At 41.0% G+C, this 25,191-nt stretch overlaps 7 protein-coding genes across 7 annotated transcripts; 4 read left to right on the top strand and 3 right to left on the bottom strand.

The window, feature by feature from the left end:
- Positions 1-242: 242 nt before the first annotated feature.
- Positions 243-5,425, top strand: F4817DRAFT_359587 (TMP-TENI-domain-containing protein; the record flags this gene model as incomplete). Its single annotated transcript, XM_049306184.1, has 7 exons — positions 243-372; positions 449-1,657; positions 2,312-2,316; positions 3,649-3,937; positions 4,029-4,164; positions 4,214-4,807; positions 4,870-5,425. 7 exons carry the CDS (start codon positions 243-245, stop codon positions 5,423-5,425), a joined length of 2,919 nt encoding a protein of 972 aa, XP_049157926.1.
- A 368-nt stretch (positions 5,426-5,793) lies between these two features.
- F4817DRAFT_341498 (Isochorismatase hydrolase) lies at positions 5,794-7,344 on the top strand. The gene is made up of 5 exons (XM_049303761.1): positions 5,794-6,099; positions 6,172-6,187; positions 6,268-6,321; positions 6,464-6,621; positions 6,756-7,344. Exons 1-5 carry the CDS (start codon positions 5,925-5,927, stop codon positions 7,130-7,132), a joined length of 780 nt encoding a protein of 259 aa, XP_049157925.1. The 5' UTR covers positions 5,794-5,924; the 3' UTR covers positions 7,133-7,344.
- A 65-nt stretch (positions 7,345-7,409) lies between these two features.
- Positions 7,410-9,515, bottom strand: F4817DRAFT_341494 (glycoside hydrolase family 30 protein). The gene is made up of 4 exons (XM_049303760.1): positions 8,732-9,515; positions 8,526-8,668; positions 8,184-8,455; positions 7,410-8,037 (listed from the first exon to the last, which is right to left on the bottom strand). Exons 1-4 carry the CDS (start codon positions 9,404-9,406, stop codon positions 7,424-7,426), a joined length of 1,704 nt encoding a protein of 567 aa, XP_049157924.1. The 5' UTR covers positions 9,407-9,515; the 3' UTR covers positions 7,410-7,423.
- Positions 9,516-10,022: 507 nt separating this feature from the next.
- F4817DRAFT_341493 (5-aminolevulinate synthase mitochondrial precursor) lies at positions 10,023-12,709 on the bottom strand. The gene is made up of 3 exons (XM_049303759.1): positions 12,576-12,709; positions 11,864-12,506; positions 10,023-11,806 (listed from the first exon to the last, which is right to left on the bottom strand). The coding sequence occupies exons 2-3, from the start codon at positions 12,207-12,209 to the stop codon at positions 10,287-10,289; spliced, it is 1,866 nt and encodes a 621-aa protein (XP_049157923.1). The 5' UTR covers positions 12,210-12,506; positions 12,576-12,709; the 3' UTR covers positions 10,023-10,286.
- Positions 12,710-15,325: 2,616 nt separating this feature from the next.
- Positions 15,326-16,918, top strand: F4817DRAFT_153728 (1-acylglycerol-3-phosphate O). Its single transcript, XM_049298012.1, has 2 exons — positions 15,326-16,350; positions 16,403-16,918. The coding sequence occupies exons 1-2, from the start codon at positions 15,636-15,638 to the stop codon at positions 16,591-16,593; spliced, it is 906 nt and encodes a 301-aa protein (XP_049157922.1). The 5' UTR covers positions 15,326-15,635; the 3' UTR covers positions 16,594-16,918.
- Positions 16,919-18,203: 1,285 nt separating this feature from the next.
- On the top strand, positions 18,204-19,268 carry F4817DRAFT_317127 (uncharacterized protein; the record flags this gene model as incomplete). The annotated part of the gene is made up of 4 exons (XM_049300768.1): positions 18,204-18,230; positions 18,283-18,309; positions 18,368-19,070; positions 19,174-19,268. 4 exons carry the CDS (start codon positions 18,204-18,206, stop codon positions 19,266-19,268), a joined length of 852 nt encoding a protein of 283 aa, XP_049157921.1.
- A 226-nt stretch (positions 19,269-19,494) lies between these two features.
- F4817DRAFT_153792 (uncharacterized protein) lies at positions 19,495-21,080 on the bottom strand. Its single transcript, XM_049298013.1, has 2 exons — positions 19,906-21,080; positions 19,495-19,848 (listed from the first exon to the last, which is right to left on the bottom strand). The coding sequence occupies exon 1, from the start codon at positions 20,969-20,971 to the stop codon at positions 19,979-19,981; it is 993 nt and encodes a 330-aa protein (XP_049157920.1). The 5' UTR covers positions 20,972-21,080; the 3' UTR covers positions 19,495-19,848; positions 19,906-19,978.
- Between the last annotated feature and the right edge of the window lie 4,111 nt (positions 21,081-25,191).

Genomic DNA, 25,191 nt, shown 5'->3' with positions numbered 1-25,191 from the left:
ATCATCACAATTTGATGATACGAGTCGGCCATCCAAGCTCCTTAAAAGTCGACCTTTTGATCCCGTCGTTTCCGATCTCTATCAAAGCCCCCCTAGGCAGACCGAGCCTCTTCTTCCACTGAATTTAGTCAAATCCGTTTATCCTGTTATCAGTCTTGCTTACTTACGTCGTGACGTTAATAACTTGGGTTGGCATGGATCCCCGTTTCTCGGTTTCCCGTGACGAATTCTACAGTGTCCAAATGGACGTCAAGCAGATGCAGATGATACAGAATAACCACGCCGAACGAATTTCTCGGTTGGAGAAGCACCAAGCTAACGATGCCGCGATCAAATCCGTTTGGAATTCGCCGTTTCCCAGCGCTCTAAGCGGTACGCCACAGCATGGTTCGTTCTTCTCGTGTTTATCACGGATATATAGCTACTATAGATTCTAACAGGTTTTTAGGACCACTCCAGATGCCTCCAAACGAAATTTTTGACGATTTTGAGGAGCAGGGCCAGAGCCTTCTGGGAAGTTTGCACTTGGATGCTGAAGATGAACCGGCAAGGCGCGGCGCGGCTTCTAGAGCGAATAGTGTTCGCTTCGATGAGAGTGCTCTCCAGGGTTCGAGCTGGGCGCAAAATGGTCGCCATTCAGGCGACTTTGGTCCAATCAGACCCGGCAGCGGCCTTGGCAACCACAACATGATGGAACGCTCTCTGTCTCACAAGTCGGATGGCAGGCATAGCTCTGCCGGCCATTCGGTCCACTCTCACCATTCCATTGCCTCCGGACGCGGAAGTAGCTTAGGTATAGACACTACGTTTACACCCGCCGGCCAAGATGACGATTCTCCGATTGGGATTCCAGAGCCGCCGCCGAGCCTGTTTGTGTTGGGTTCCGTGCCTTCAATTATCCGATGCTGGCTAGCTCCTAATTTTGCGCACGACACCCTACTTTACGCAGTCGTGTGCACCGGGTCGCAGAAGTCGGTTGTCGAATTTTCTCTGATCAAAGAATTAGACTTGACACGTGATATTCATCGCGATTTAGATGGTGTTCACCGAATCCGTTTACCCGTGTACTTGACAGAGGCAACCGTATCGCAACCGAGTTCTCGAGGAATGAGTCCAGCTCCGCAGATACCGAGTTTGACGTGCACGTTCGAAGTAGCAGGGGTAGATCTGCCCGACAATATCGAAGCCAAAAAGACTATCCGCACCTTCATTGGTAGCGAGGCACTGAGAGAGCATTGCGCCGATATTCTGTTCTCGCAGAATCGTATGACACTGTACAGTAGCGAACGTGAGAAACTGTCTGTACCCTTCGTCCGCCCCGAAGATAGTGGAATCTTCAAGCATATTCGTACGATGGCTATCTTCCCCGAGAAACCGAAGTTGAACGCCACAGCGCGCCCATTTGTCTTGGGCGAAGCCAAGTCACAAGCGACCACGGCCACGGAGTCTGACAGAGCCCAGACGAGAGAAGTGCATGGCGAGGATGATGCCCGAGCGCTTGCATCGCCATCTTCGGAACTAGCGAGCCAGCAGGCCGCAACTGCCGGGGCAAGTAGCATATCAGAAAGCGGCGGTGAAAGTGAGAGGCACTACAAAGAGATGAGTAGCTCGGAGTCGGGTACGAAGGAGCCCCAAGTTCAGCCGAATGATACACCAAGTGACCATCAGCGGCGATCCTCAGCGGCAGGGAGCATCTGGAATTCGTGGCGCCATGGACCTGCTCTGAATGGCAACGAACAAAAGGATGCTTCCCCGTTGAGTGGATATCAACCTGCTGGGCGTGGGGTTCGGAGTATGAAAGTTCTGAAGTCGACAAAATCAGCAACATCGTCGTCCTCAGCACGAACGGGGACGTCTTACGAACCAGCTTCGACGCCCAAAAGTAGCGTCGAACCTAGACGTAAGAGCCATGTCGGGGCAGATAGTTTCAGCAATAGCAGTACCAGTATCCGATGGGAATCAAAGCGAGCAGTGTCTAGTAGCGTGGAACCGAAAGCGAACACAACTACGCGTGAAGCTCGAAGCGCATCGGGAACGCCGCGTACTTCGACAAACCCTATTGGTAGCGCATCAGCTTTTTCGTGGATGAGTTCGTCGGGCAAGCCAAGAACGCCGACTGCAGCAGCCGAGTAAAGAGCAGCACACTTGGACAGAAGTGAGCTCTATGAGATGACGGAGTGATGCTTGATGATGGTTTGCCGAGCTCGTGTGTTAATGCTCTCTGCTATGATTCCAGTAGTTCTACTTCGTCGTAGGTAGACATGATTAGGAAAATAATAAAAAGAAATGCCAAATAGATAAATGACATCAGTCATGGTATACGTAGATTAACCCTAGGTAGTTAGAGGGGCTAACAACTGGTGGCTCATGAGCTTCACGTACTTGGGTGCATTAGTTCGGCCTAGACCTGCTTATCAGATAGTCAGATAGGGTGTGGTTATGGTGGACGGTTAGGACATTTGTGCCAAAATCGAAAAAGCCGGTGGCACTATGTCTAATACGGTAATAGTAACGCTAGGGGTACAGTATAAACTCGACTATTTGCCCTGTGTACACAATTAAGGTAATACATATCCCCTTTTAACCTTATACCACAATAGCTTTACGAATATTTATGCAAATATTTTCTACAAAGTGTTGCTATTTTAATTAGAAAATAACGAAATTTATGATCTAGGTTGCATGTGATTTGACCTAATATTGGTAAAGATATTAAAAGGCTATATAATTATATATATGTAGCTATACAGGCCTTGTTATCCGGGCTACGAAGTACCCTTCCCACTAATCTCTAACATCAACCAATTAAATTAAAGGATTCCATTATCAATTCAATCTTCAATTACTTTATATACACTATATACAATACATAGCACACAACACATTCAAATAACTTTTTAAAGACAACAATCCAGACGTTATAATTGGTATTATTTTATAGCTTTAATTGATGCGAAAACAATGATTCAAGTTGCATTTAAATCGGCCTTTTAGCTGTTGTGTTGTAATAGAATCAAATAGCGCTTGTCTGGAGAGGCAAGCACGTGATAACCTTTAAAAGCACCTCACCTCAAAGTCATTCCAAACAGACTCCAGATACTTTAATAGCAATATAATACTCAATACACATCGCATAAACATGCAGTTTGGTCCATTATTTTCGCATCAATTACAGCTACAGAATGATACTAATTGTGACGTTTAGATTGTTGTTTTCGTAAAGTTATTTGAATTGTGTTGTAATCCGTAAGGCAATTGAAGATTGAATTGACAATGGAATCTTTGATCTGATTGGCCGAATTATGCTTATCTAATATACAATAATGAAAAAATTATATATTTTACTTTGTATATACCCCGCATAGTATACTGTGCACCTGCTATATTACCCTTTTTGGAAAGCCCCGACCCATTTTCCTGATTTTGGCACAAATGTCCTAACCGTCCACCATAGTGGTACCTATTATAGATTGATGAGTGGAAGTGACATGTGGAAATGCGGAATAAGTCGAAAACCAACCCCGCTAGTTACATATATTAATACCTATGTCATACTAACGTTATAGACGGATGATTACACAATTGGTGTGTAAATTGTCACAAAAGGCCTCGTCGTCACTAGCTTCTCACCAGCTTCTTACATGTTAGAAAATGCCGAAGCACGAGGTCGATTACTCGTTATATTTGGTGACAGACTCGACGCCCGCCATCCTCGGCGATGCGGATCTATGCGAGGTAGTCGAAGCTGCTCTAAAGGGTGGCGTCACATGTGTTCAATACAGGGACAAGACTAGTGACACAGGTGTACTGGTATCAACGGGCCGAAAGCTACACCAGATCACCAAGAAGTACAATATTCCGCTACTCATCAACGATCGCATAGATGTTGTGCTTGCGGTCGGTTGCGAGGGCGTGCATATCGGGCAGGATGATCTTGGTAAGATGGTCTTCCTAGAGATGGTTTCCCCAAACTCATATTCCGATGACGTAACACTTTCGTAAATTGACTGACCGAAATGTCGATATAGATCTACCGACAGCTAGAAAGATCCTAGGAGAAGACGCTATCATTGGCGTTACCGTGAGCAACATTGCTGAAGTAGAGTCCGCAGCTAAAGGAGGCGCTGATTATTTGGGGATTGGGACTGTGTTCGCTACATCTACGTAAGAAGCCTCGAGATCATTAAGAATTATTTAACTAATAACATTATAGAAAGGAAAATACGAAGAGTATTATCGGAGTGGAAGGCCTCCAGGAAATTCTACTTAGGATCGCAGCCGAGAACTGGTCCGTAAAGACGGTATGCATTGGCGGCATCAATGCATCCAACGTATCACGTGTAGTATGGCAGAGCTCCGGAAAGGGGAAGTCGCTTGACGGCGTTGCAGTCGTGAGCGCTATTATGGCAGCCCGAGACCCGGAGGCAGCTTCGAGTGAACTCCTCCAGCTAGTCAAATCACCGCCTGCATTCGCAAAATACGGCGTGACTCCAGGCCAGCAGACGAGATCGCCCCAGGAGCTGCTTGCTCTCGTGCCGTATATTATTAAAGCCGTCAACAGCAAGAAACCGCTCTCTCATAATATGACCAATCTGGTCGTCCAGAACTTCGCTGCCAATGTTGCGCTGAGTGTGGGCGCCAGCCCTATCATGGCGAATTACGGCGAAGAGGCTAAGGATTTGGCGAAGCTGGGGGGTGCGCTGGTTATTAATATGGGCACGGTTACGCCGGATGGGTTGACGAATTATTTGAAGGCTCTTAAGGCATATAATGATGCTGGACAGCCCGTTGTGTATGATCCTGTGGGGTAAGTCTCAACATACTGCGCTTTTGAGTCTTTACATATGGTAAGTTAACAAATGTGTATAGTGCCGGCGCAACCGCTATAAGACGATCGGCCGTCAAGACTATCCTTGGCGGTGGCTACGTTGACGTCCTCAAAGGGAACCAATCGGAGATCCTGTCTTGCGTTCCCGGAGGATCCAACGTTCAACAACGAGGCGTGGACAGCGGCCCCGGCAACCAAAACCTCCAGGAGCTAGGATCCGTGATTCAGGAACTGGCCCGGCTCCGAAGACATGTCGTTGTGATGACCGGGAAGACGGATCTAGTGACGGCCGGGGAGTCAGTGTTCGCGATTGAGAACGGCCACGAGTACCTAGGAATGGTTACGGGCACAGGGTGCTGCTTAGGCACAGCCATCTCAGCTGCAGTCGCAGCGCACCGCAACGACAAGCTCGCCGCGACTATATCCGCGATATTGCAGTACGGCATTGCGGCGGAGCTGGCAGCGGAGAGGCCGGATGTTAAGGGTCCGGGCACGTTTGTCCCGGCGTTTATTGATGAGTTGTATAATGTGAGGAAAGCTACGGTTAAGGGAGATATGGAGTGGTTGAAGAGGGCTAAGGTTACGGTGGTATCTTGAGTATCTAATTTTACCTGGATATAGGGGATATAGGATTAGACAGTTGGATGCATAGACGAGTTATGTAGTGGCTTCTATGTAGCGATCTATCTTTTTAGAATAATTCATCTTTTGATGGCTGATTTTTACCTTGTATTAGGTATACAGGTTTAAGAATTTGGGTTTATAAGATTATTGACTTGACATAATGTAGTAAATCGACATACGCAAAAATACCCACAAAATATACAATAGAATAGTATAACTACAAGGAACTATAATTATAAGTATGTACCTAAGGTTACACATAGAAATAATTCGGGTATCGATAAGCTATACAATCAATTCCCCATCCCCGCTCGTTCCCGTTCCCGTACCTGCCCCGCATTCGGCATTGCTACTTATTAAATGTACTATAATCCCTAGACTCCTTCGCTCCAAACTCGGGATTCTTTATTCTACCTAAATCATACACTACACTATATTCCATTAGCGCACTCACTTCGTTTACCGGCGCGGTATGGTGGAAGCAAACCGGGCTTTGATGAATTTCGCGAGAGCATCTAGATTTACGGTTGCTAAAGGACTACGGCGACAGCCGATCGTATTCTCGCCTCCGTACCTTTATACCCACCAGGCTGGTCAGAAATACGCTAGGCTTTCCACTATGGCGGATCAGCCGCAGAGACGTTTTCGTGAGTTTGTAACTATTGGTTCTTGTGGCTAAATGGAATTCAAAGAGGGATAATGGGACTAACAGTTTACAGAACGACCGGCGGTCTTGTAAGTTCGGTTCGGCGGCGAAAGTTATTTGGCGCCTTTGTCTATGAGATATCAAGAAGCTGACCGAGGATGCCGCACAGCATCTGCGACATGCAGGAGAAGTTCCGCTCCGCAATCTGGTCGTTTGACTTGATGTATAGAACCCATTGTTATTAACGTACTGCATATTATATTTCTAATCTGAAATCTGGGCCTTGCCTCCACGTTATACCCGAAGATGCTTGTCAACGAAGACCCCCTAATTACAGCTTAAGCATTACTAACGAAAACTACCAGCCTCCAGACGACGCAGAAAGTCCTACGCGCGGCCCAGATCCTCGACATACCCGTCATCGTGACGACGCAGAATGGCGCAAAGCTCGGGCCTACCGTCTCTGAGCTTCAGGAGTTAACGGCGGGCGCTGTAGTCGACGCGGATAAGACGGCCTTTAGTAGTACGTATTACTAAGACCCCCTTCCCCTTTTCCCAAGCCCGGAGGCTTCTCAGCCAGTGGTAAAGACATCATCACCCCGAGACTATGTCGCAAACCTCTAGATCCATATAGGCCTTTAACACTTACCGCTACAGTGTTGCGCGCCCCGGAAGTAGCATCTCGCTTCCCGCACGCAGACCCAGCGGGAGCCAATGGGCCCCTACCTAGCGAAGTCGCCATCGTAGGCATCGAGACGCATATCTGCGTGACGCAGACCGCTCTTGACTTGCTCGAGCGCGGGCACAAGGTATACGTGCTGGCGGATGGCGTCAGCAGCTGCAACCAGATGGACGCGCGGGTGGCGTTTGCACGGCTGCGAGCTGCGGGGGCGGTGGTGACGACTAGCGAAAGCTGGCTCTACGAGTGCATGGGGGATGCGGGGATCCCTGAATTTAGGGAGGTGGCGAAGTTGGTGAAGGAGACGGGGCCGGGGATGAAGGAGGTGCTGAAGGGGTTGATGAGTAACTTGTAGGGAAATACGAGATATGCACATTGCCCTTGTTTTGATCTCGGGTATGAGATACTTGGACTTATTACCTTTCCATGACGCCTTAGAGGGGTTTGATATTCTCAAAAGCTCGTGAAAGCATCTAAGTATACGTTCGAATGCTCCTCATGTCCCAAGCAGTAGTAGACCTTATAAGAAACTCATAGAAACTTGTAAGATATCACAACAGATATTTCATTCGTAAGCAACTATAGAACTACCTAACTTGACATGAACTTTTGTAAAAACTCCAGAGAAGAACCCCAGACTTAACCCTCACGCAAACCGCCAACCACCCAGACTCTCCTCGCTCCTAGCAGCCGGAGGAGCAGGCGGTGCCGGGATATGGAAAGTAGTAATAGAGCGGGCAGCAACACTACCAGTAATAGAACCACTAGCAACAGTCACATCGATCTGCTCGCAATTGTGCGTCTGATCCGTAACCCAGCCCGTAGCCTCCGTAGCATTCGCGCCATCAAGCTTAACGCTCACATTACTCGCAGACCCGCCAGTGCTAACAACAACCACAGCAACGCTCCCGTCGACATTCTTAAAAGCAGCGCTCTTAACGCCCGAGCCGCCGCCACTGCTCGCGATGCGGGTCGCGCCAGGCCGCACGAAGCGCGACCAGTTGGCGAAGGCCCACAGACGCTTGGACACCTCGTAGTTGTAGGGCGGCTGCTGGTCGACGCGGATCATCTTCTCGTTGGTGCTGGGCGAGGGCCACTGCACGCCTTCCCAGTATATGTACCCCGAGACGTTGTAGCTGACCAGCGCGTTGTAGATGTTGTTGGCCCAGGTGAGGCCCTCGCCTGCGCCGCCGTAGCCGTACCACGACGTTGTCCATTGTCCTTGCAGGTCGCATTGCTCGGATAGCCAGACGGGGACGCCTGGTGGTGTGTTAGTACATATCATATTATCAGTAAATAGGGCAGGGGTTTGGTTATGCGTCATCCAAGAAAAGGGGGTTATATCGTACTATGAATATGTTAGCTTCTGCTCAATAGATCTTGCTTGGAGAATATCACTACGTACCGTGAATTCATCGGACCGTTCGGCCCGCCGGTATAAGTATGCGAAGTAATCGTAGCGAGTAGGTCCTCCGCGCCAGCAGACTTGATGGCGTTAACCATATTCACTTGGTTGCCCCAGCCCTCCGATTCGCAACACCCAATGCCGACCTGCGAGGTCAAGTTGGCTGCTTCGAGTGAGGCGTGTAGGACCTTGATGAAGTCGGCCGCTTGGGCGCCGTTGGAATTCATCGACGCGTAGCTTGTCGTGAACTCGGGCTCGTTGAGGAAGCCGATCCTAGGAACAATTTGTTTAGTTACCAGTACAGGGAGTGTAAGCTCTTTTTAGGAAATAGTTGTCAACTCACCGAGTAACGGGAACGCCAGCTTCGGCATAGTACTTGACATATTGGACAAGATAGTCGGCATACGCCTGTCTCCAGTCGCCGCTCCGGCAGTTAGTTCCGGAGACGCCGCATAGGGTGCCGCCATTAGCTTCGTTACCGTTCGACTACCGCGAGTTTTCAGCAATTAGTTTTATTTATTTATCTCCGAGTATTAGAAGGATAGGTACCTTCATGTATCCCGGGGCGCTCCAAGCATCTCCGTAGATCTGGCGCACTCCGTACGTGTTGTACGCCTCCTGACTTAACCACAGCTGGCCCGAGTCCTTGCCGTCCCACTGGTACTGCGGCGTGGCACTTGGCCCGCCTGGGTCCTTCGGCGCGAACGTGTTCATGTGGTCGGAGCTGCTGTCCGGACTAGAGCCGATGCCATTGCGGATGATGGACAAACCTGCTCCTGAGGTCGTGTTGAAGAGCAAATCTAGGAGCGCCCTCTGCTTGGTCTTGTCCGACATGTTCGTGATCAGGTTTGCTCGCTGGAAGGCAAAGGAGCAGCCGAACCCGTCGATGGTCTGGTATGTCTTCGACAGGTCGACGGTGATTGTCGATCCCGACTGACGACGGTTGAGCCACGCCGGTACTGCCGATGCAAACGGCAGGGTGCCGGAGGCGACGATTAGATCTGTTAACCTCATAGTCGCTACTTTGAAGCAATTATCGTAGTTACTCTGAGAATACGGTTTACAAAATCCACCCTGAGATACCCCCGTTTTTATCATTAGAACTATTCCGTGGGATACTCCCAAACAAGACAGTGACCGGTATACTCCATATTTGCCGGTAACCCCATAGTAATTGCTATACTTCGTTCTAGATCGTTGTTGTATTCTAACGGTAGCATCCATGTACCATAGGTTACCCTCTGGCACTCTCAGCACGTGGAGAAGCAGCCGATTATCCTCGAAAACTAGGTGGTCGTTGTGTTAAGCTCCGTGAGATGTGACCTCCGCGTCTTGACTGTGGGGTACGTAAGACTACTCATTAACGACGCTTAAGCCAAGAGCGGGTAAATAGACGAGGTGAGGTCCTCTGCACCGAGTTACGTGTCTATTTAGCCACTGGTCGTTCTCCGCGTAGGCAGCTGGTTCTAGCCTCCTAGGAACGAGTCGAGTCTAAATATGCCAGTATGTTCGACGTGGAGTAAAGGTTGCCCATTGCCAACTTACCAGATATTACCTAATTTGAAGTTGAGCCTTACGTTTCTATTTTCTGTGGCAACGGCAGGATACTAGGGGTCGTCTTAAATTCGTCCTAATGGAGGGGTTAGTTTGGAGTATATAGGGGGTTAACAGGGTTAATAGTATTAATGTTAAGTTCGTAGACAGACTAATGGAGCAAGCCCCTTTCTACTCTCGATTTTACTTACCTCCTCATACTAGCCAAGATCGAAGGCTTCTTGATAGATTCACCACATTAAAGCAAGTAATATATATCACGTATACAAAGATCAAAGAAGCAGTATGAAGTTCAATGAGCGTTATCCATTCGACTGGCGAGATGGCGCTGATTGTATTGTTTTGTAAATACTGTTGGGTTCAGCTATATGGTTGGCCTCGGTACTTTACCTAAGACGATAGTCTTTATAGTACGGGCTATGTTCGAATCAGATCAAAAATGTAGTATCTCACTATCAATTCTTCCGCTACGCCCGAAAGAACGTGGATTAGGTCCGATGAGCTCCCCTTTCGCGGATGTATATCTGTCTCAACCGAGACTAGAATGCAATTAGGCGGTAGCGCTCACACCCGTAGCCAGGTTCTCGCGTTCGAGCAGAGTTTCCATGAAACCATTAGCTGGCTTCGACTCCTTGATTTCTTTGGCGATTTGCTGATCGATTCCGAGCTGCTCATCAGTCCAGAGAGGTTCGGGCGCGTTAACACCAGCTTCACCAACACCAATAAAGCCACCTTCAGCCGCCCATTCGGAAGTTCGCTTAATGCCAAGCTTAGTCCAGATTTCATCGACCGCAGCGACTAGTTCATCACGATACTTCTTCGTATGGCCCGGAGTCGGAGTAATTCTCAAACGCTCTTGGCCTACTGGCACAGTCGGGTAGTTGATAGACTGCACGTAAATCTGGTAATCGTTTAATAGCATATCCGATGCTTGTTTCGCAAGCTCGGCATTTCCGACTAAAAGCGGAATGATATGTGAGGGATTCGGTATGACAGGGATATCCTTGGCATCCAACGCCTCTTTAACAGCACGCGTGTGTAGTTGTTGGAGTCGCCTGTCGTTATTGTGGTCCATCTGGTATTCAATGGCAGCCCTGGCACCAGCCATGGTAGCCGGCGGAAGAGATGTCGTGAAAATGAAACCAGGCGCTAGAGATCGAATCATATCGACGAATTTCGCACTTCCGGCGATGTATCCACCAACACATCCGTATGCCTTACCAAGAGTACCGGTTATGATGTCTATGCGATCCATAACCGTTCCCTCGGGTCTGCCTTGTTTGTGGGCCTCGTAATCTAGGTGTTCGGCAACACCGGCACCTTTCGGGCCATACATGCCAACAGCATGGACTTCGTCGAGGAATGTGATGGCTCCGTATTTATCAGCCAGATCGCAGATGCCTTCAATAGGTCCAATTGAGCCACACATGCTGTAGACCGACTCGAAAGCAATAATTTTAGGAACATGGAGTGGTAGAGAAGCTAATTTAGCCTCAAGGTCCTCCAAATCGTTATGTTTGAAGACCATCTTTTTAGTACCCGAATGGCGAATCCCCTGGATCATCGACGCATGATTTAGACTGTCGGACAAGAAAACACATTCGGGTAGCTTGCTTCCAAGGGTTGCGAGCGTCGCATCGTTAGCAACATAGCAGGAGCTAAATACGAGGGCGGCCTCTTTGGCGTGCAGCTTAGCAAGAGTTCCCTCGAGTTCGACTGCGTGTTTGTTATGGCCCGAGATATTTCTGGTTCCTCCTGCGCCTGCACCATACTCTTCGAGAGTCTCGTGCATTTCCTGTAGGACTCGGGAATTACGGCCCATGCCTAAGTAATCATTGGAACACCACACCGTCACCCGATCTTCCTTGGTAGCCCCGTGAGCCTGGGGGAACTCCTTAGCCAGGCGATTGATGTTATTGAAATAGCGGTATGACTTGTCCTTGTGCTTCTTGTCGAGCTCTGCGTCGTAAAAGCCATTGTAATCGAATTTACCATCCGAGCTCGACGATTTGCTCAGCGGGGTTGTCGCATTGGCTTTGCGATTGGCATGGACGGACGGAGGGAACTGGACTAAAACCAAATTGTAAGTATTCGGCTTTGTATTTAAATATAATAGCGCATATATACCTGATTCGCGCGCATTAAACACGGGGGAGTCTAAAGGTCTAGCTTCGTGCGAGCGGCTGGTGTGAATCTTGGCCCTCCCCGGCTTTGTCTGACTGGAGTAGTTGCGAATTCCGCCCACGGTTGCGGCGGCACCGGCCATCGGAGTCCTACCAACTCGAGCAGATTGAATAGCAAGCGCCTTTCCCATAACAGGGCAGCGCTGGCCAAGCAACTGCAACTTGGAGATAGTACCGCCGCATTGAGAAGCTTGCGGACGAGTAGAGGTTGACAAAGCACGAAGAGTGGCGGGAGAAGCCTTCTTCAAGAAGGGGCACATGGCCTTGGACTGGCGAAGCACAGCGTCCATAGTGACGATCACAACAGGTCCAAAAAAAGAAAGAGTTGTAACCAATTGATTTGGTGTGGAACACTTGTGTCAATTGGAAAGTTTGTTTAGTTTGGGGAAAAAAGTTTTGATTTATGTACGTCCTTGCGGAAGGTTTTAGATTCTCCGTAGTATACGGTATGTATATGCAACCTAGTCTGTAACAGGGTATCTTCGGAGACTCGGCGACCCACCAAATTAGGAATTGATGACTGATGGGCAAAATATGATTGGGAGCCAGACCATCCAAATATGCAGGGCAGAACAAGCGGCTTAGATCTATAATAATACATAAGTCTCTTAGGTAAAATCGGGAATAAAACCCACGCAGAAAAGGGCCAAACATACGAGACTATACACGAGTAACATACGAGAGGCAGGGTTTTATAATTTATTGATGACTGCCGTATGCACGAACGGCGGGGGACGGGATGATCCTTTTTTTACATACATTTAACTTTAGGTAAGTAAGGTGTTAGGGCGTAGAACTGTATTGGATTGATCGTATGGATATAGCTGGGGTGATAAGACTTACTGTGCATTACCTAAATATTCAAGTACCTATTTTGTCTACCCTTCCCCTCGGAGCCTCGGTGTCCCGCATTCGCCCCGCCTACGTGGCTTTTCCCATTGGTCAAAACCACTATTTCTTTTATCTTAGTAAACTCAGACTACAAATTCGATATTGTTTATAAGGTTGTACCTCCTTTAGCCATATTATTTTTCAATTAATTAAAACTTAAAATAACTTTTTAAAATAATATTAAATTTATGGTTTAAAACAGTTTTAAAACCTTATATATTAAAAATATACGTTTAATATTTTAAAAAAATAACATTAATAATATTATTAAAATAATAATATTAACGCGTATTTATAATAAATAATAATTAATTATATAATAATTATTAATTTTATTATTAAATTTATCGATTAAATTTATACGTTTTAAACTTTTTAAAATATTAAAAATAATTAATATTAATTATAATACCGGTTATAATACCGGTTATAACGTTAACTGTAATAATAACTATAATAATAACCGTAATAAATATTAAAACTTAATATATAAAATTATAAATATGTAAAAAAGGTTAAAAAGCTTAAATAATAACTTTAAATTATTATAAAAAAAAATTTTATATATAGTTGTAAAATATTAAATTATTATACTTAAATACTTTATATAAAGCTTAATATAATTAAAACGTTAAAAATTTTTAAACGTTAAAACCTGGTATATAAAAACGCAATATTATACAAATATATAAAAAAAATAAAAAGTTAAAAAAAACATATTATAAACTTTAAATTATTAAAATTAAAACTATTTCGTACGTTATTATAATATATTAAATCATTATAAATATAATATTTAATTTTTTTATTACCAATAAAAGCATTAAAGACCCTTATAACGCTATATAACCTTAAACCAGATATTTTTAAATATTTTGCCCATAACTTACAGGTACAAACACACAGACCACGCGTTGCGTGGCGCCTGTGGCAAAGCAGGCGGGCGAAGCCCGCCTCGAAAATATCGGGTCTAAGGTCACCTGAGATAATATTTCTTACCTAAAGGGGAATTTCCACGTGCTGTACCACACCTAGCTCAGCCTGTGAGGCATCGTACGTTATCAGAGTACTAGCCCTACGGCCTGGATGCCGTCAAGGACGGATGCGAAAATCCGATGTGAGAGTCCGATGTGTATTAGCGGTGTATCCCGCGCCCGTTGGTGAACTAGAGGCCACATTGCTTAACGCCGGTGTTCTACGCCGATAGTCCCCATTAGGATGTGTGTTTGAGATGCTATAGCCTACAGAAGTCGACATCGTGAAGGTTTGCGCAAATCATAAAGTCCGACTTAAGCATGAGCAACACGCCATTCGAATCTCTTACTAATTGTAAATACCAAATATATTCCGTAACCAAGCAGACCGGGCATTTACGACTCTCCGACCCCGTTCGTAAAGCTGGTCGTTATCTTAAACGGCTACCGGCATTAGACCACGGCTGCCCAATTTATTGAGACAGGGATAGTGGGTGGGTTCGAAAATGTATATGTATAAATGGTTAGAGGGTAAATGTTGAGATATTGTGTTGTAAGATGGTAGGTAATACTTTTTGGCTTATATCAAAGTGTCTTCCTATATAAGGGGTACAGTGGCTCATAGACAACTTCTCATTCTCGTGTATGCCTGTCTAAATACTTCGGCAGTCATAATGAACTGATTCCTTTGGTGGCGATGCTGTAGCTATCAATCTTGCAAGGTTTCTGTAAGTATTGTTTACTTTTAAGTCAAAGAGTTGATAGATTAACCGAATACTTACCTAACCTATTTCTTCTCATCCTTACCCAGTAGTTCATAAATACCTACATCAGCACCTTTACTATCGAAGAAATTACAACTACGGGAAAGTTCGTCAATACTAGTAGTCTATGCAAGCTTGGACTACCATTTTCTTGCTTGGAAGCTCTCAAGGCAAGGTTTAACTTATTATCGACCTATTCCATTAAACAATAATTTTTCACATTCCAGAGCAAGTTCATGTTTAACACCATCTCCCAGAACTATACTAGCACTATAAGAAAAGTCTACTACTTTGCTGTAGTTATCTATAGTTATCTAACTCTTAACTTTAGTTTATAACAAATAAAGGTCGCTAACTATAGGTAATCCTCTTGTCTATATTTTGACAGATTCTGTGGTCATATCTATCGCTAAACCATTGCTGCTATCCTAAACCCGCATGTTTAATCGCATGGGCTTTCGGGATTGAAAAATACTTCCAAAGTGGTTAATCTACTATCTCGATGAATTGGGTATGTGTGAAGCATACTTATAATGTGCATGGTACGGTAGTATGTGTGTAGGTAAGCAGCTAATGCTCCGATTACTTGGAGAGAGGTACCTAATGCATACATCTCGTTTGATGCATGGCTCATGGCTCATGGCTCGCAGCTCGATAAGGTTTTGTGGGGTAGAATCACATGCACTGTATGGATTTTCCCTAGCCGACACCCCAAAATGCCCACCCAGATGACTGGGAACTACAAAGGTACAAAGCTTAAAAAAGCTGCCGCCCCTCAACAAATCCAACTCTGCCCACATGCAGTTGGCCAAGTTGTCGGTGAAAATACACCCACTACTTAGAAATATTCTGCCGCAATCTTCCTCGTATCCCCTTCTACCTACCTACCTAGGTACTACGATGGGACAAGAATGGACTTGTGACTATGAAAGTAACCGTGACCGAAAATACAACCATACCTCGACTTCTGTCACAACAAAGTGTCTAGTATAAATCTATCACTTGACTTTTGACCCTTCTTTACCAGCCTGCTACGACTACTTTCGATCTCTCCTCGCGACGGGTTCGCCGTTGTCCCCCGTACAGCATGTCCTTCTCCTCGATCCTAAGCTACTTTCTCGGGGGCTACTTCGCCCTCGTTATCTCGCTATTCATGCTTTCAGCCGTCGTTCCCGTAGCAGGCTTTGCCGCCCGCACGTTATCCGCCTACATTTCGATAGTAGTATGCGCCACCTATGGAGTACTTGCTTCAATATTCCTCCGAATAGTCGGTCGCGAACAGATTGCGCAGTGGACAACAGCACGTGCTTTCAAATATGTTATGGCAATTACGATAGGCATCACGTTCGAAGTTGACGATCCGAAGCGACATCTCGATACCGTTCGACCAGCCGTGTTCATTGGGAACCACCAGAGTGAACTAGATGTCCTTATGCTTGGGTGCATATTCCCAAAATACTGCAGTGTAACTGCCAAGAAAGCATTGAAATATGTGCCGTTCCTAGGATGGTTCATGGCATTGAGCGGCACAGTCTTTATTGATAGGAAGAACTCGAAGGACGCAAGGCAGGCCATGGCTGGTGCTGCTAGGGAAATCCAGACTCGAAAACAGAGCGTATACATATTCCCCGAGGGCACCCGTAGTTACGCAAAGGACCCCGGCCTTTTACCCTTCAAGAAAGGCGCTTTTCACCTTGCTGTCCAGGCTGGTGTACCTATCATCCCCATAGTAGTGGCCAACTACTCGCACGTGCTCTACATCAAGGGTCGTATATTTAGATCTGGAAAGATTCCCGTAAAAGGTAAAATCCCACTTTCGATCACTTGTTAGAATTATTTACTAATGTCTACTAGTTCTCGACCCAATTCCTACAACTGGATTAAAACCCGATGATGTCGACGAGCTAACTCGTAGCACCCGAGAGCTCATGTTAAAGGAGATAGTAGCATTGACTCAGAAGGCTCAAAACAGACCCATCGCCGTACCTGCTACGAACGGCGATGGTGTCGTGCATGCTAGTGGAGCTGACGCTACGCTGTCATGAGAGTGAACAACTCCCATCAAAGCTCTACGGCACTGCATGCATGTTGTTTACATGCGCGGTTCACTAGTATAGCTTACTGCTCTCTGCTTCATTTGCATTGCTATAGCTATTACGAGATGCCTGTCATAGTTGGAGGCATCACTCGGAATACAAAGAGTGCATACGCATTGATACCCCTATAGATTAGGTCATATAGGCGCATGATGGATGCATAACTAGAGACGATGGTCTTTAGAAGACGCCAGGGGGCGCCGGCAGTGTTACCTGGAAATACTCATTATAAGGTTTATATTTATAATCTTTACATTTAGACTGAATCGGAGCTTGAAGTCCGAGGAAGAGTAGCAGCTTAGGGTATAATTATAGTATACGGCAGAGCTATCTTCCACCGAATAAGTATTCAAATATCAACAAACTCCAAGAAATAGAGACTAGAGAACGACTTACCTTAATACCTCGGTATCTGTCTACTTAAATATGAACACATGTCACCCTATCAGTGATCATTTATCGGGATGGATGAGTGCTCGGCTAGTATGCTGCTAATCCTGACATGTGCGCTCTCCTATGCTTCGTGAGTGGATGGTTTACTAGATACGGAGGCTGTTAACTTATGTGTGCCTCTGCCCCTGGTATCTAACTTCATCTATATGCACCAGCTGTCTACCGATCGACTATGCCGAGATGTAATTCTTGACAGGTCTAATCTCATTGGATTTCATCATAAAAGTCGCGCGGTTCTGGCTATGTGGATGCAAATCCTGTATTTCCTTGGCACAACGTGGCTTAGCTTGCGAATCTATCAGATCATCCCCACTACCGGTACAACTTACATAGATATATCACGATCCTTACATCATATATGACGTTTAATCAACGTTTGTAAGACACGTACCTATAGGAGAGCATCAGCAGTAAATTCTGCATTGCCTACCGCATTTTGTTTTTCAGTAGCGGTCAAGTATGTAATGGCTAGTTCCGGCACTGTCCAGCCAGCAGACTTGACCAGCGCGCGCCAAATTTGCAAGCTCTGTGACCTACTCAGCTACCTTGCCTAAACGGGAAATATTGGAAGATCAACGCGATCTAGAAGCAAGGTTAGAGGATGCAAGACATCTTGTTGCAAGGTGATACCTATTACCATGCCACGAGGGATGACGAATCGACCTAGCAAGCTAGACTACATCTTGTACGAGCATATTTGCTAATATTATTGGTCAATCTCTCCCAAAACCTGCTCGAGGATGATGCAAGGAGCTGAGATGGGCTGCCTCAGACTAGAAAGCACCAATATTGACAAGCAATATCCAGGTCCGAAGACCCCGAATTCACCGGGGCAGCTGAAGATATCCACCATGGCGCACTCGCCTTCGCCGAGCTTAGACATAGCTCTTTGATCTATTGATAGATTACTAGTGACGTTGCGCCTCGTAGCTCCGAGGCGGGCTCCCTCCGAGAGCTTCCCCCTCGTTTAGCCGGGGGCTTGTTCTTTAAGAGCTTATCGTATATAACACCCCCTCTCTTTTGCCTTTGTTCGTATCTGATTCCTATCCATCCCAAGCATCATATCTAGAAATTCCTTCTCAATAATTGGTATACTAGCCATCAATATGTCTTACAACGACAGCAACAACAGTGTAAGCATATTCCGGGATTCTTGCTAGTTACGGCAACTAACATACTATTTAGTCGAGCTACGGCGGCAATGACGACTACGTATGTATTATACATAGATTCTAAGTTTACCCTATTGTGTCTAACGTTTTAATTGTAGTCCTCTCGCAACGAGGGTGGGTACGGGTCTAGTCGTAATGACAATACCACCTACGGTAGTAATGACCGATCGGACAATTCCTACGGGTCCTCAAACCGTCAGGACAATGACAACTCGTATGGTTCCAGCCGTGGTAACGATAATAGCAACGGCTCCTCAAACTCATACGGTTCAGGGGACAAAGATTCCTTCGGTTCCAGTGACAACACATACGGCTCGAGCAACACTCGCCGGGACGACGATGACAAGATTGGTTCTTCCCGCCCTAGTAACAATAATGACAGCTATGGTTCGAGTAACACTCGTCGAGACAATGACGATAACTCGTATGGCTCTAACCGGAACAACGATAGCTATGGCTCAAATGACAACGACAACTCGTATGGGTCTAGCAAGAATAACACCAGCAGTTACGGCTCAAATGATAACTCATATGGGTCGGGTAACAACACCAGCTCCTACGGATCGTCCCGAGACAATGATAGCTTTGGCTCTTCTAACCGTCGCAATAACGACGACGATAATGACACTTACGGATCTCGTAACACTGGTTCTAACAGCTATGGTTCGAGCGACCGTGACAACCAGAACTCCTCTGGCAACTCTTCTTACGGTTCCCGCAACAACAATTCAGGGAGCTATGGAGATGACGATGATACCTCGGGCCGCAAGGGAGATAGCACCGCTAGCAAGCTGCTAGAGAGTAAGTCTGACACCTATTTCTGTTTCTTGGAATTATCTACCCCATTCCAACCGTTGATATTTCATCGTCATGATTCTATCATCATATACTAATCCGAGCACAGAGGCTGGTTCAGTCTTCGGTAGCGACCGTCTAGGAGAAAAGGGTCGCGAGAAGCGTGAGGGAGCTGGATATGGGCGTGATAACGATGACTACTAAGTACCTAGGCAGCAGAGCTCCGACATATGTCGAGATAGAAACATCTTTAGCAATCTCTTTCTATCTACTAATTTGACAGATATATGCCTTAACACGGGTTCTGTATTGGTTTACAATAGTACACTACAAGCCATAGATGTCAACACAGTCATTTAAGGAATGAAACTTCGCGGTTATCATGAATTAAGAAGCTATGTGACCTAGCAGGTTATCGACATCATGCAAATTCATACTGTCCATCAGACTTAATCTATAGTAAGCTAGCTAGCCTGCCTATGAAATCACCGATATTGAAACATCACGGGGGATGTAATTCACAGGTTGGATATCAAGACCTTTTTTTCTTTTCTCACGAGCCAGGTTTTCCACGATTGCACTATGATACATGAGGTCTCCAGAAATGGATGACATGAAGAAGCTTCTCAGGCTTTGTTGAAAATCAAACGCAAAATCAAATGCAATGTACATATAGCTTGCCAAAGACATGCTGTCGACTGCAATGATGGACATCCCGTCCTGCAAAAGGTTCATCCGGATAATTCGCAAGCCGCACTATTAGACAACCGCACTTTTCCCTATTCTATATTATAGTTAGTATGTAATTCTAAGGCTTCCCTGAAAACCACATGGTACTTACGTCAACCGTCCTGCAAATATTGGCAAACCAAAGGGGAGGAAATAGTAGTTGAGACACCGAGACAGCAGAAGAATCACTCATTTTCTTCAATCTTCAACTCAGGCTCCTCAATCTTGACGGGCTGGTGCACCGATTGGCAAGGTATTTTCTTGACCTCGTCAAGGATCTTGTCAACAATCGACTGGAACTTAGTGTGCTGGCGAAGGTAGCTGTTCCACTCCTGCACTTGATCATCGAACACGGTGAAGTGGTTAAGCCAGAACTTCATCTTGAGCTGTACGTCATAAAGTATACTCGGATAGGTGTCCCAAAGCTCCTGGAGGTTGCCGTTAGGGCCGTGGCCAACAATGCTGAAGATCCTAAGGAGAGCTTCGTCGACAGCGTCGTTGACCTCCTTGATCTCTATGCGAAACATCGTGCGTTGATCTGGAGTCATTGTTTGGGTGGCGTCCTGTGGCTCCTGTGGCATGATCATAGATCGAAAACACTCGTACTTGGCCTCTCGTCGTGCCATTGCTAGGCGTACCTGAAGCACCGCTTCGTCGATCACGGCTTGGTCATGTAGAGGATAAGCCGGCGGGGCGGGCTCGGGCTCAGGCTCAGGCTCGGAGTTGGGGACGGGCATGGCCGCAGGGGCAGGGACCGGAACAGGGACCGGGACGGGGACTGCGGTTGCAACTGGGCCGGGGACTGCAGCAGGACCAGCAGGCTGAACAACGTTGAGATTGTATCGATATATCCTTTTCTGCTTCATGCGAAGATGGCGCTTTAAGTTGGAATCGTTCTTGTAGGAATGGGGAGTATTGGATGAGTTGCAGTTTGGCCAGTGACACCAATATTCACCATCCCTATGCCCACCGCCGTTGCGTAGGTTAGCGTGGGACAGCTCTTGGGTCATTGTGAAATCATCTTCTACAAGGAGAACTAGGTTGGAGCCTGGGAAATAGCATTTAACGCCCAAGTGACTTGTTTCTAGGTGCTCATGCAGGTATCGTAGACTGAACGAGTGTTCGCAATGAGGGCATAGCTGGCGAAGGGAATCCGGGGGTCCTGGGACTGCAAGCATCTTGGCGCGTTGAACGGCGTGCTAGGCGCCTCGTGCTTAAAGATGTTTGATAATTCAGTTCTCGCCCAGGTCGATATTCAACCTGTTTGATGATAATAGGCGGATAGCACAAGGGTTGGCTTCCAAAGCCTGTGCTGGCAGAGGTGGTGTTCGGAGAAAGAAAAACAATTTTCGCAGCGCCCCGTGAGGAATCTACCTTAAGTAAGATACCTAGGTACCTAGGTAGGTACCATAGCGGCAAAGGGTAGTTTTGAGAAACGGTTCCTTAACAGAGTACCGTACCTCTTATATGCATTATTTATTAAAAAAATAACGTTATTTCTTAAACAATTATTACTCAAACAACCACCGTTTTTCTTTTAAAAATTGTTTTTTTTTTAAAAATTATTTTTTTTTTAAAAATTATTCTTTATTAAAAACTATTATTATAATAAAAATTAAATTTATTAAAAAAATTATTTTAATTATATAAATTATTACCGAAATATTATAAATTTTTAATTTATTTTTATTAATATTATAACCAATAAACTTTTTATTTTATATAAATTATATTTAAACTATTAATTGGGATTAAGTATAATTTAGCTAATTTAATAGCTATAATTTTAATAATAAATAGTTTATTGGTTAATTTTTATAAAATATTTAAATTAATAAGTTTATTACGGATATTAATATAACGTAAAAATATAATAATTATAAAAATATATTATTTAATATAAATATTAAATAAGAAAATATAATTAATACAGGTAAAATTATTTAGGTTATAATATTAAATATAATTATTTTTATTAAAAATAAACCGTTTTTTAATATTATTATATTTAATAAAAAAATTAACTTTATTTATAAACGTATAAATATTATTTATTATTAGTTAAAAGTAAATTTATATACTTATTATATTTAGGCGTTATAGTTTTATATACGGAGGTAATTATTATTATAGCTATAATTTTAATAATATATTAATTAAAAGCTAAATTTAAATGTAAAAAATAAATTATTATATTTAATAGGTAAAAAATTTTTACCAAAAATAAGATACTTAATATGTTAAATATTTTTTAATAAAATAAAATTAATAATAATTAAGTTGGTATGTGTATTATTAATAAATGTAAATATTTTTAACTTTATATTTTCTTTATTCGCAATATTAATTAAATTGTTTCGATTAAAATGAAATAAAATGTATTTTAATAAATTTAAGCATTTCTGGTGTAATTTTTGCAATTTGGCTATAAGACCTAAATTCTATTTATTAAACGCGTTTTAAATAATAAACTAAATAGTAAGTTAAATATTAAATTTTATTAATATTATATATTTAATATTAAAATAATTTATTTAATATATATTAATCTTAAAATATTTAGGTAAAATTATATATATATTAAATTTATTAAATTAAATAAATATATTAATATATTAATATAAATCTTTTTTAATTAATATATTAATATTAATGATTAAGTTATATTTTTTTATAAAATCTATATAGTATATAATAATATAAATATTTAGTTGTAATATATTGTTTAAGTATTAAATAAATTATTTAATTATATCTTTATTGGTATATTTAATAAATATTTTATTTAGTATAATATTTTGGATTAATATAATCAAGTTAGTATAAAATCTTAATAAGTTAGCAGTATAGATATTTAATTAATTAAAAAAGACTTTTATTTTTTTAATTAAAACCTTTATATTATTATGGTTAATTATTGAAGTTTTAAACTTTATAAGGATAATATTATTTTTTATAATGGTTGTATATATCTTTATAATAAAGTAAATCGGGTTATTATTATTATATACATTTGTTTTTTTTATAAATATAGGCTTAATATGTGTAAGTTTAAACCAATTATAAAAAAATATAGAAATAATAATAAATTATATAATATAAGCAAATATGTTATAGTTTTGCAGGTAATATTTTGGTAATTGTAATTAATGCGTATTAAGGGGGAATGGTTAATTTTATAATGCGAAAGTATAAGCTGTTATTGCCGAAAATATTAAAATATTATTGCATAAAAAAGTATATATTAGGTAAGATAATTTATTATATTTTAAATGTATAAGATTATATAGTTGCGAAAGGATTAAATTTAAAGTTGGAGTTATAAATTATAATAATGGTAAAAAATTTAATATATTTTATTATGTATTATATATTTTTTTTCTAATATTATTGGTATATATATTTATTATATATTACATTTATATAATTTAATAATAATATTGGCTATAGTTAATAATATTAAAATTTAAATATGATTAAAATATTTTTTTTATAAATGTAATATAATAGTAACGGTAAAACTTTTTGGTATAAAAATTTTTAAATTTATTATTTTTGGTTTGTTATGGTATATTGTTAATAAAATAAAAAATGAAAGTATAAATTAAAGTTTTTTTATTATTAATTGTTATTTTTATACTTTTATTAAATGTTTTAAGGGTATTAAAAGCTTTAATTACTTTATTAAAATTAGATTTATAAGGATTAAAAATTAAAAAAAAAATGTTGCCAGGTTGGAATTGATTTATTGCAGAAAAATTAACTGGTATAATATAATTTCCTATTAATAATTTATATAAATTAAAAAATATATTAAATTTATTAATAAAATTAAAATATAGTAAAAATTTTATAAGTTTTGTAGATAAAAATTTCTAATTTTATTTAAACTTAAATATTTTTTTATTATATATATTAATTTTAAACTTATCGCAAATAAAATGTATATAATAAAAAAATATAATTATACTTATATTTGTTATAATAAATTTATTATTAATTATTTTGTTTAAAATAATTATATAATAAATATAATAATATTAATATTCTTAATTTTAAATTAGAAATTTAGCCTTATCATATTTTAACTATTAAATATCTTTTTTAAGTTAAAAAGGTAATAGATTTTTTTAAATTTTATTAAATTCATAGTTATAATAAATATTTATTAAGTAATAAATATTTGTTTTAAAAATATATATCACATTTAATACAAATATAAATTTATTTTTTTTTTATTAAAATTCCATATATATATAAACTTTATTAATTTATTTATTATTATTATTAAATAGTAAACACTCCTAAATCTATAAGGCAAATATATCTTTATTATATCCTATGTAAAATCTAATACGTATATCTTATCCAAAACCATAAATATAATTAATATAAAAGTTTAAAATATTATCTATATTATTTATAACTTTATAATAAAAACAAATAAAAATAATATAATAGTAATAAATCCAATTATTAAAAAAGATAACTATATTGTTATTAAAATAAATATTTTTCAAATAAAAATATTAACTACTAAATATTTGGACTAATTTAAATTAACAATATATATAATAAAATTCTGTAGAATAATTAATAAATATAATAAAATTATTATATATATTTTTATTAATATTAAATAATAGAAAAGTTTTAATAAATATAAAAAAATTAAAAAATATAAATTTTATAATAATTAAAAATTTACCTTTTACTTTAATATTTATTTATTAAAACTTTTTTTACGTTTTAATTTTACGTTAATTAATTTTAATAAATATTTTTTTTATATTTAACGGAATATTAACCTTGCGTATATTTAACAAAAATAAATGTTTATACAGCCGCAATTTTAACATTATTAATTAATTTAGAAGGTTTAATATATTGTAAATTAGGTTACCAAAATTATCTTAAAAAAATTAAAAAATCTCGCAAAAAAATAACTATCCTTTACGGTTAAAGCCAATAAATTTTGCAAAAAAAGCAAATGCTTTTTTAAATTATAAAATTTTAATTTTTTAATTTTAATATATTTTTACTAATTAAGAAATATTATATAAACTATTTTTACAATAATATTTATTTAAATATTAATTAGTATAAAAACTTATAATTATATTTATGTATAAATAATTAATAATAAAAGTAGAAAATATATATAAATTAAATAATAATATAAAAAGGTTTTAAATTATTATTAAAAATTTAAATATAATTTTTAAATTTATACCATTATTATCTTCCTCCTTTTTATTAAAAAACAATCCAATTCCTAAGGCATTTTTGTTATAAATAATTTCTTTATATATAATAATACTAGCAATATTAAACAGGTTTAATACTAAATGTATAATATAATTAATATTATTATTAAAAAAGTTATAATATATTAAAT

The sequence above is a fragment of the Daldinia loculata genome (genome assembly GCF_022478755.1).
Source record: "Daldinia loculata strain CBS 113971 unplaced genomic scaffold F4817scaffold_33, whole genome shotgun sequence".
In the NCBI taxonomy this organism is placed as follows: Eukaryota; Fungi; Ascomycota; class Sordariomycetes; order Xylariales; family Hypoxylaceae; genus Daldinia; species Daldinia loculata.
Note: the sequence above shows the minus strand (reverse complement) of the source record. Positions and strands in the feature narration are given on the sequence as shown.